The 11,135-nt window shown below is 45.8% G+C and overlaps 1 protein-coding gene across 1 annotated transcript in view; it reads left to right on the top strand.

Moving 5' to 3' along the window:
- Window positions 1-11,058, top strand: part of tert (telomerase reverse transcriptase) — a 26,330-nt gene extending 15,272 nt beyond the window's left edge. The window contains exons 11-16 of the mRNA XM_084131615.1: window positions 1-56; window positions 6,796-6,919; window positions 7,031-7,092; window positions 7,693-7,817; window positions 9,696-9,833; window positions 10,778-11,058. The exon at window positions 1-56 is cut by the window's left edge and continues 130 nt beyond it. Coding sequence (XP_083987741.1) covers window positions 1-56; window positions 6,796-6,919; window positions 7,031-7,092; window positions 7,693-7,817; window positions 9,696-9,833; window positions 10,778-10,881 — 609 coding nt within the window. The 3' untranslated portion in view covers window positions 10,882-11,058. The remainder of the gene's footprint in view (window positions 57-6,795; window positions 6,920-7,030; window positions 7,093-7,692; window positions 7,818-9,695; window positions 9,834-10,777) is intronic.
- The last annotated feature ends 77 nt before the right edge of the window (window positions 11,059-11,135 follow it).

Raw genomic sequence — 11,135 nt, 5'->3', positions numbered from 1 at the left:
TGGTGCGGTCTGCAGATACACACACACACGCTGGACGTCTACAAGGACTTCTCACGGTGAGGAGACGCTATCAGCCTGTAAATCAGGGAGGAACAGGGATCTTATCTGTCATATCATGTTATACTGCAGCGATCATAATCCATTCGTGTGTGTCATCACCATAATGTTTTATACGCATTCCCATCTGCAATGAAAAGAGAACGAGTCGAGGTGGAATGCGGTTGCTAAGGTGTTCTGAGTGGTTGCTAAGGTGTTTTCTGGTCGAATCACATCACTGTCAGCGCTAGTAGTAATAGTTACCAAATAGGTTTCCGAACACTTTCACCCTTCTCCCAGTGTTAAAACCATAGTGCTTAAAGTCCCCCTGTGGTGAAAATCCAGCTTTTAATGTTGTTTATGTGTCTATGTGGTGTTTTTAATACGCTTTAAGTCAAACCATGTGTAAATTCATAAGTCGACAGCATTGCTGAGTATTTTCTCCTTAAAACTGCAGTGAACCAAAGACAGTCTCAAAAACACGCTTTGAAATCGCTGGTGTTTCTGACGTCACAAACTACCTTGTAACCAATCAGATCAACGTGTGATCGTCAACCAGTGGATCTCTGAGCTGAGTGAGTGAGTGGAGGCGGGGCTCATTTGCATATTCATAGAACCGCGCATACTAAATGAGGCAAGGGTGTCGAGTTACATTCAAGATATTTTAAGGCATGAAGACATTTTGTTCAAGGAAAAAACATTTAAATGGTTCATTTTGGTGAATTTTAGGGGTCAAATTATTGACTGCAGGGGAATTTAAAAAGTAATAAGCGTTAACTGGAATAAAACTGATTAAAACTGATTGAAAAAACTTTTTTTTAGTTTAACTTCATGTACTAAAATAACTAAAACAAAAGCTGAAATAAAAACGATTAAACATTATATAAATATATATTTAAAAAATAATAAAAATGACGAACATAAAATGTAATAACTAAAACTTTAACTAAAATAAAAATGGAAAATAAAAAAAACTAATTTAAAATATTAATAAATATCTTAGTTGAAGTCAGAACAATCAAACAGAAGTGTTTGGCATCAAAATGAATTTAAAATCAAAAAATGTCTTTGCTTTTAACAAACTAGATGACTAAACTATGGCTCGTCTGTATATGCCTACTTCCACACACTACAGTAGGCGAAAAACGCCTCGGTTACGACTGTAACCTCGGTTCCCTGAAGAGGGAACGAGCGTTGCGTCGAGAATGACGCTATGGGGAACGCTTTGCGTGATGACGTCTTGAAGCACATGTAAAATCAGTCCAATGGTGTAGCGGGACGTCAGAGGCGGGTGACGTCACGTACCAGGAAGCTATAAAAGCCGGCCCGAAACAGAAAACGAAAGCTTCGTAAAAGTCTGAAGTCGAGCTGACAGGCATGAAGGAGATATGGCAAGGCGACGCAACGCTCGTTCCCTCTTCAGGGAACCGAGGTTACAGTCGTAACCGAGGCGTTCCCTTTCAAGGGAACTCCCGTTGCGTCGAGAATGACGCTATGGGGAACGTCTATACCAACGCCTCCATAGCTACGAATGTCTGTCCTGTGTGTAATCTAATAGAGCAGCACTAGGATGACAAAACATGAGACCCTGGAGCAGAGTCTAGATCCAAAGAGTAAAACCTGACGAAAGTGTGCGGTGAGGACCAGCCTGCCGCATCACAGACATCCTGTAGTGAAACTCCTGAAATAAGGGCCTTAGAGGCCGCCATACTCCTTGTAGAGTGCGACCGGACAGCCAAAGGAGAAGGCTGCCCAGCCGCCTCATAAGCAAGTGAGATAGCCTCGACCACCCACTTGCTCATTCTTTGCTTAGACACCGGCCCTCCCTTGTTAGGGGAGCCAAAGCAAACAAACAACTGATCACTTCTGCGCCACAGGGCAGCTCTGTGGACGTAGGCGTCTAACGCCCGAACTGGGCAAAGCAAATTATTAGCCTCCTGGTCCGCATTCTGGAAGGGAGGAGGACAGAAGGCCTGCAGAATAATAGGTCTGGCCACATTAGTGGGGACCTTGGGGACATAACCCGGTCTGGGATGGAGAAAAGCTTTCACCATACCCGGAGCAAACTCTAAGCAGGACGGAGCAACCGACAATGCTTGAATATCCCCAATTCTCTTAAGAGAAGAAATGGCAAGAAGGAAAATAGCTTTCAAAGTCAGAAACTTTTCCGAAACCTCCTCAATGGGCTCAAAGGGGGCCAGGGACAGGCCTTGTAGAGCAATGGACAAGTCCCATGGCGGCACCCTAGAGCGGACTGCAGGCCTCAGCCTCCAAGTGCCACGAAGGAAACGAGATACCAGAGGGTCCTTCCCCACAGACATTCCACCCAAAGGAATGTGGTAAGCACCTATGGCCGCCACATAGACCTTTAAAGTGGACGGGGTCAGACCTGCAGTGAACCGGTCCTGCAGGAACTCCAGCACTGTACCAATTGGGCAGTGGACTGGGTCCAACCGACGGTCACTACACCAAGAAGTGAATACTCTCCACTTCAGGGCATAAAGTTTCCTCGTGGAGGGAGCTCTGGACTGTAGAATGGTCTCAACAACCTCAGTTGAGAGACCTGACTCTATGAGCTGGGCCCCCTCAGAGGCCAAGCCCACAGGTTCCACAGTTCTGGGCGGGGGTGAAATATTGAGCCCCCTGCCTGGGACAGAAGGTCTCTCCTGACGGGTAACTCCAGAGGATGCCCGTCGAGGAGGGAGACCAGATCGGGAAACCATACTCTGCCCGGCCAACGCGGGGCTATTAGAAGCAGGCAAACCCGGTCCCTGCGAACTCTCTCCAGAACTCCCGGGAGCAGAGCAACTGGGGGAAAGGCGTACAGACGTAGCCTCGGCCACGTCTGAACCATAGCATCCAGTCCCAGAGGAGCTGGATGCGTGAGGGAGAACCAAAGTGGACAGTGAGACGTCTCTCGAGACGCAAACAAATCCACTTGTGCTTGGCCGTACTCCCTCCATATCAGCTCCACCACCTCGGGGTGGAGCCTCCATTCCCCGGGCCTCGGCCCCTGCCTCGACAGAGTGTCTGCTCCTATATTCTGAACCCCGGGGATGTAGGCTGCTCTGAGTGACAGCAACTTCCCCTGGGACCACAAGAGGATATGGCGTGCCAGATTTGATAATGGGCGCGAGCGCAAACCCCCTTGGTGGTTGATGTAGGCGACTACCGACGTGTTGTCCGTATGCACTAACACATGGTGTCCCCTGAGGTCTGTGACAAAGCTCCTCAGAGCCCGGAAGACAGCTAACATCTCTAGGCGATTGATATGCCAGGAACGATGATGGTCTTCCCACAGACCTTGAGCTGAGCGACCCTCCAGGATCGCTCCCCAACCCGTGAGGGAAGCATCCGTCGTTAGCAGTCTGCGACGACAAGAAGCTCCCAACACTGGGCCCTGGGACAGGAACCAAGGTTTCTTCCACATAACCAAGGCACGTAGGCATCGCCGCGTGACCTTGATTGTGCGAAATGGGTTGCCCCTCGGGGAAAACCCCCTGGTCCTGAGCCACCACTGCAGGGGCCTCATGTGCAGCAGTCCAAAAGGTATCACGTTGGAAGCTGCTGCCATGAGACCCAACAGTCTCTGGAACTGTTTGACAGTGAGTAGCTGGCCTAGCTTTACACTTTTCACAGCTGCAAGGATGGACTCTATACGTGGCGGTGACAGGCGCGCCTGCATCGACACTGAGTCCCAAACCACGCCTAGGAAAGTGGTTCTCTGGAGTGGAGAAAGCACACTCTTCTTGGCGTTCAGCCGTAACCCCAGCTCTTTCATGTGGGCGAGAACAACATCTCGATGTTGAACCGCCAACTGATGCGACTGAGCTAAAATCAACCAATCGTCGATGTAGTTCATGATGCGAATCCCCTGAAGGCGCAGAGGCGCCAGAGCTGCATCCATACATTTCGTGAAAGTGCGGGGTGATAAAGCTAGGCCGAATGGAAGAACACGATATTGGTATGCTTTGCCCCCGAAAGCAAACCTCAGGAACTTCCAATGACACGGACGGATGGAAATATGGAAATATGCGTCCTTGAGATCTATCGTGACAAACCAGTCCTCGGACCTGATCTGTGGCACGATCTGTCTCAATGTCAACATTTTGAACTTGAGCTGCATGACTGACTCGTTCAGAACTCGAAGATCCAAAATGGGACGCAATCCCCCGTCCTTTTTTGGAACTATGAAGTACCGGCTGTAAAACCCGGTTTCCCTGTCGGAGGGAGGTACATATTCTATGGCCCCTTTCTCTAACAGAGTGTTTACTTCCTGTTCCATAACCAGAACCTGCTCGGGGCCCACCACTGTGGGTAGGACCCCCATAAACCGAGGTGGGCGTTTCTTGAATTGTATCTGATACCCTTTTTCTACGGTCTGCAGGACCCAACGAGAAACATTTGACAGTAGCTTCCACGCTGTCAAAGATTCTACTAGAGGTACCAGCCTCTCGAGACTGGTTTCTGGATTTTGTTGTTGTTGAGCAGTCAATTCGACGCCCTGTAACGGCGCACCGGCAGGGAGCGACCGAACAGACTGCTCTAACACCCTCCTCGGAGGGGGCGGGCATCCCGAGGCCACTACGTTTCCGGGTGGTCCTTGAGATATGTGCTCGCCGGAGACCGCTGCGCCCTGTAACACCGATGGCGGCAGGGTTGGCAGAACGGTCCCCTGAGGGTACCGAAGAGAGACGGGCACCGTAAAAAGAGGTGTTAACCGCTCTGCTTCGGGGGGGACTACCCTCATTAATCCTGAGCCCTCGGACGTCAGGATTTCTTCCCAGCAGCCTTCTTGGCGGTAATAACGGTCCGCAGATCCGTTCTACCCCTCGAAGACTGCTGGGTTTGAGCGCGCCCTCCGTGTCCCCGAGATTTTTGTGGGGGAGCACGGGAGGACACGCTCTGCTTCTGAGTGGCACGATGCTCAGCACCCTTTTTAGAGGAGTGAGGCTGCTCCCGCTCAGCAGCCTCATAGAAAGAACGGCGGGGAAGAAGCTTTTGAAGAGCAGATGCTTGTTTAGCGGCTTCTTGTGATTTTGCAACCGCAATATTTACTGCATCCCCAAATAACCCGGCAGTGGAAACCGGAGCGTCTAACAGAACATGCTTTTCTTTGTCCTTAATATCGCTCAGGTTGAGCCACAGATGCCTCTCAGTAGCCACCAGGGCTGCCATAGACCGCCCGATAGATTTAGCGGTCTCCTTGGTGGCTCTGAGAGAAACATCCGTGGCTCTGCGCAGTTCAGCCACAGTGTCGGGACCGATTCCCCCGCCCTCCTCTAAATCCCCCAATAATTCTGCCTGATAGGCTTGTAAAATAGACATCGTATGCAGACACGCTGCAGCTTGACCAGCGGCTGCATACGATTTATTAATCAGGGAAGATGTCAACTTTACTGGCTTTGAGGGAAGTGTAGGAGCCTTCAGGGAAGATGCCGTTGCTGGAGAGAGATAGCCCGCGAGCGTCTCTTCCACCTTCGGCATCTCCCCATAACCATGCTCTTTATATTGTGAAATAGTGGAATATAGAGAGGTGTGTGGTGTGTAAACTCTGTAAGAGACTGGTCTCCCCCACGATCTCGACACCTCGGTGTGGAGATCGGGGAAAAACGGCAGGCTCCTACGCTGGGGCTGAGCACGAGATGGCAGGAAGCGTTCGTCGAGTTTGCTTTTTGAACGAACGTCCTGCCTATCCTCTGGCCACTCAATAGACAATCTGTCAACTGCTCTCGTGATCACATCGAGCAGTTCTTCAAAAGCATGAGACTGAGGTGGCGAATCCTCAGACTCAGCATCAATACTTACAACATCCAACTCCTCAGAGCTGGATAGTTGCAGTATTGGTGCCTCTATCGGGGGGGAAGAAACCGCAGCGCGTGCTTCCACACCCTGATGAGAGGCACTGGATCTGTCAGTAAGAGGCTGAGATAAGGCAGAGCCCGTCTCAACATCCACTGACAGATCCATTTGCGAACCCCAGGTCTGAGATCGCCGCCGAGCCTCAGCCGCGGCGGGACCCGAGCCCTGGGGAACGTGGTCGGGATTGAACCGAGCCAACCGGGATCGGAGCGTCCGCAATGGAAGCGCACAGCAATGCACACAGTCACCACCCTCGAGTGCTGACTGGGCATGCTCCTCTCCCAAACAAACAACACAAAGAGTGTGTGTGTCACCTCCCGTTAAATAACGCGGGCAGGGATGGACACACACTCGATACTGCTGCTTGCTCGCCATATCTGAATAAATATATATATATATAGACAGACAACACCAAATAACAAGGACAGATTTCAACACAGAGCGCGACTGAAGACTCAGAAAGCTTTCGTTTTCTGTTTCGGGCCGGCTTTTATAGCTTCCTGGTACGTGACGTCACCCGCCTCTGACGTCCCGCTACACCATTGGACTGATTTTACATGTGCTTCAAGACGTCATCACGCAAAGCGTTCCCCATAGCGTCATTCTCGACGCAACGGGAGTTCCCTTGAAAGGGAACAGTATGTGAGTTGAGTAGTGTCCGAACTCAGAAGGCGAAAAGTCTCGAAGTGTGCATTCGAAGGACACTTTACTGTCCCATGAGGCCACAGGAGAGGACTTGTGAATGACAGTGGAGCGATGTGACATGATGTAGCACGTCATTTCATTCACACTATATAGAACATACTTTCTCAGTGACAACCAAATGTAATATCTACTTTACTGTAAATGATTTCAGACGCATCATATGTAAATGATCTCTGCTCCGCCCCCTCTCAGGTATGATGGCCTATCACTGCGCTACAGCCTGACGCTAGGCTCCGCCCACTCGCCCGCCGCGGTCATGAAGAAGCTGCTGTCGGTCCTCAGTCTCAAGTGTACCGACATCTTTCTGGACCTCAGGGTGAGAGACCTTCTGTTCTGATGACACTGAAACGCTTATTGGCCTACAGTTGACCTATCGGTAAGCCCCGCCTCCTCGGACAAACAATCTCGTGTCTGATCTCTTCCCCAGATGAATTCAGTAGAGGCCGTTTACAGAAGCTTGTATAAGCTGATTCTGCTGCAGGCGCTCAGGTGAACAACTGTTCTTTGACACGTCAAACTGACCAAAAGTGACAGTAAAGACATTTATAATGTTACAAAAGATTCTGTTTCAAATAAATGCTGAACTTTCTATTCATCAAAGAATCCTGAAAAATAAAATGCATCAGTTTCCACACAAATATTACTGTTTTCAACACTGATAATAATCATAAATGTTTCTTGAGCATCAAATCATCATATTAGAATGATTTCTGAAGGATCATGTGACACTGAAGACTGGAGTAATGATGCTGAAAATTCAGCTTTGATCACAGGAATAAATTACACTTTACTATATATTCACATAGAGAACAGATGATTTACATTAGAATAATATTTCACTGTTTTTACAGTATTTTTCACCAAATGAATGTTCCTTGTTGAGCAGAAGAGACTCTTAAACAGTCGTGTAGCTGTTCGGTCTCGGTGGCAAAAGTTTAACAAGAACAAATATCTGCATAACTTTGTGTGAATCTTTAGTGGTGAATGTTTGTGTGAAACTGAGCGTTAAACTGCAATAATCAACCCACAATAACAAACGAGTGAGAGAGCAGAACGAATGTTTGTCTGTGTGTGTGTGTGTGTTTGCAGGTTTCATGCGTGTGTGAAGAGTTTGCCTTTGGGTCAGAATGTGGAGACAAACCCGTGGTTCTTCCTGAAGATGATCTGGACGATGGCTCGAGTCATGAATAAACTCATCAGACACACAAACACAGGCAAGAGCGCGAGGGACATGAAAGTCCGCATGAAGCAGAAGTTACGCTAGTCAGGGTTCGTTTAATGTGAGTCCTGGAAAACCCTTGAAAACAGCCGTATTTACGAAGAGGTACTTGACAAGTGCTTGACTTATTTAAAGGGATAGTTCGGCCAAAAATGATATTAAACCCATGATTTACTCGCCCTCAGGCCGTTCGAGATGCATATGTCAATCATTTTTCAGACAAACACATTTTCAGTTATTTTAGAAAATGTCTTAGATCTTTCAGTGGTTATAATGTCAAGCTATGGGGTCCACCTCCTTCAAGTCCCAAAATGTACATGCATCCTTCACAAAAATAATCCACCCGGCTCCAGGCGGATAAACGAAGGCCTTCTGAGGCTAATCCGTGCGGTTTTGTCGTAAAAATATACATATAACTTTATAAATGAAAATAACTGGCTTCCGGCAACGGTCGACGCGCGTTCACGGGAGATGCCGGCGTATGACGTAGCGTTTGATTTAGCTATACTTAGTTCTATGTCACGACGCTTCCTATGCTACGTCCTACACCGGCATCTCCCGTGAACGCGCGCCGACCGTTACCGGAAGCCAGTTATTTTCATTTATAAAGTTTTAAAATATTATTTATTGAGCAATAATAGCCATTATAAACTTTGTATTTTATATATATTATTAAATACGTTGTAAGTTTTATTTTGGATACCATATATCTGTCATTTGAGTTTAAAAAATGCGTAAAAAAAACTAAAGATATTGTTTTATAAGTGTTATTTTTACATTTTTATAGTCCTTGAAAACCAAAAAGTAGTGCTTGAAAAGTCCTCGAAAGTCCTGGAATTTCATTTTACAGTCTCTGCACGAACCCTGGCTGGTCTTTTCTCCTCTGTTGTCGTATATCGAGTGAAACGCTTCTGGAACAAGAACAAATGTGGGCGGGGCTTGATTTAGTTCGAGGGGAGTTGATTGGATGATTGGATGGTTGTGGTTTCCTATTGGCTGATCTCATGTGAGTGACAGGTTGCCCCGCCCACATCATCACAGAAGAGATAGAGATGCTGCAAGAGGAACTTATTCTGATTCAAGATTATAGGAACATGATTTTAACACAATGATGATGAAATGATTTTGTGCTGAAGTGAATGCAACAGAAAAACAAATGTCATTTCTACATGAAAAAGTTAGTTCAGGCAAGAATTCAAAAAACAAAGTAAATCTTATATTAGCACTGAATTCAAGCTTGGAGAAATTAAAGTGTATACATCAACAATATAAAATTAAGTAAAACCTACTCAGCTTTTCTAATACTGGTGTTCCCATCATGCACTGGGGCATGAATAAGGTCGATTTGCCACTGTTTTCCAGCTGTATTTACACCGTTTTATCATTACTTTTTGTTGTTAGGTTTGGTAACTTGCCATTGTGTGACATCTGGATTCATTTTCTAAAATGACATATTCGTACTCAAAAACGATCTATCGAATGTTACCGTCATTGTGTATTGTGTACCAAGTATTGAGGTCTCAGTGTTCAGGTATGTTACTTGTATTACTTACATAGTTTCTAAGCAAAGCATATGCAAGTGTGGTATAGTTCAGTAAAAAGTTAATTTTATTAAATTTACTTAACTTAGTTAAGTAGATGTTACTAAATTCTATGTGAAATTAAATTAAGTAATATTTACTTATTTACTTCAATTAAATGTTAAGTGTCTTAAATGTCAAATGAACGTTAAGTGTCAGTAGTAAGTAGATTTTACTTGATAATAACAGGTAAGTTGTGCCGAGCCGTCACAGTAAAATGTGTTTTTAATGAGGATCTCATGAAGTAGATCCTCCGAGTATGTTTCTGAGTGAGTGCTGATGTCGTCCCTCAGGTCTGGTTCTGGGTTCTCCGGACGGCGGAGGCGTTCTCCAGTACGAGGCCGTTCAGATGTTGTTCTGCGTGGCGTTCGAGGTCGTGTTCACACAGAATCGCTGGGCGTATCGCAGTCTGCTTCCTCCACTGCGCAAACGTACGTCTCACTCTTACATCTTTCAGGCTGTCGTTTAGTGTGGAATGAGGAGACTGTTGCATTGTGGGTGCTGAGGTGTTGTTTTCGTGTCGGTGAGATACTATTATAGGATTTATTAATAATTTGAAATGGTTCTATTTTTTTATAGGTTCAGTTTTCATTTTATGGATGTAATATCCATTTACTTTTTATAAATTTTTATTTAAGTAAATTTAGTACTTCAACTAAACAAAAATTAGAAATGTTGGCAACTCTCTCTCTCTCTCTCTCTATATATATAGATAGATAGATGGATAGATAGTTTTATTAATATTGAAATGGCTTTTATTTTTCAATTTTCATGAATGTTGTGAATTTTTACAAATTTTGTTGTGCTTTTGAAGATTTTTTAAATATCACTATTTAGGTTTAATTTATTCTTTTATTTTAGTTTTAGTTTTTATTTCTTTCCAACTAGTAATTGTATTGTTTTAACTGCTTCTCATGCATATTTTAGTTCATTGCCTTGGGAGCATTTTTCTGTTTTTCATCTAAAACATTTATATTTTATTTCAACTTGATCTCAGTTAGCAAACATGTTTTTAACAGTTGTAGTTTTAGTTAACGATAATAATCTGGTGTGATCTCAAATTAATTTTTAAAAATCATGTTTAATAGCCAAAAGACACAAACAACCCTCAATCCACCAATCAGTGACGTCGCTGTCACAGTCGAAACAGTCTCTTACACTCTTACATGTTTGTTAATGTGTATTTCACTTATTTTATGCTTTTGTGTAATGGAAGATTCCTCCAGGAACTTGGACTGCTGGGAAAGTCTTCTTTCGTAATGTTAGCGTTTGTAGAGGAGTTTTGCCAATGATTTGCTGTGTCATGTGTTTTATTCGTTCTTCTCCTCACGTGTGTGTGTGTGTGTGTGTGTGTGTGTGTGTGTGTGCGCTTCAGGACGGAGGCGTCTTCAGCGTTTGCTCCAGGGCATCAGACTGGCTCGTGTTCGTCAGGCCTCGACTCCCAGAATCCCTCAGGACTTTAAAAGCATCCGGGCGTAGAGCGTAAAGCGAGCGCTTCTCTGATGTTGTTCTCGCGCAGCAGTGTGACTAAACACACACACACACACACACACACACACACACCTGAGCTGTGTGTAGACGCTGATGGCCTAAACACACCTGAGCTGTGTGTAGACGCTGATGGCCTAAACACACCTGAGCTGTGTGTAGACGCTGATGGCTCGTCGTTAAACGCAGAGAAATGAGAGACGCTCGTAAACTGAAGCCACGGCCGCTCGTGTTCGTGATGTTTG

The sequence above is a fragment of the Abramis brama genome, assembly GCF_963993115.1.
Source record: "Abramis brama genome assembly, chromosome: 12".
Taxonomy (NCBI): Eukaryota; Metazoa; Chordata; class Actinopteri; order Cypriniformes; family Leuciscidae; genus Abramis; species Abramis brama.
The sequence above is the reverse complement of the archived record's forward strand: the minus strand, read 5'-3'. Positions and strand labels throughout refer to the sequence as shown.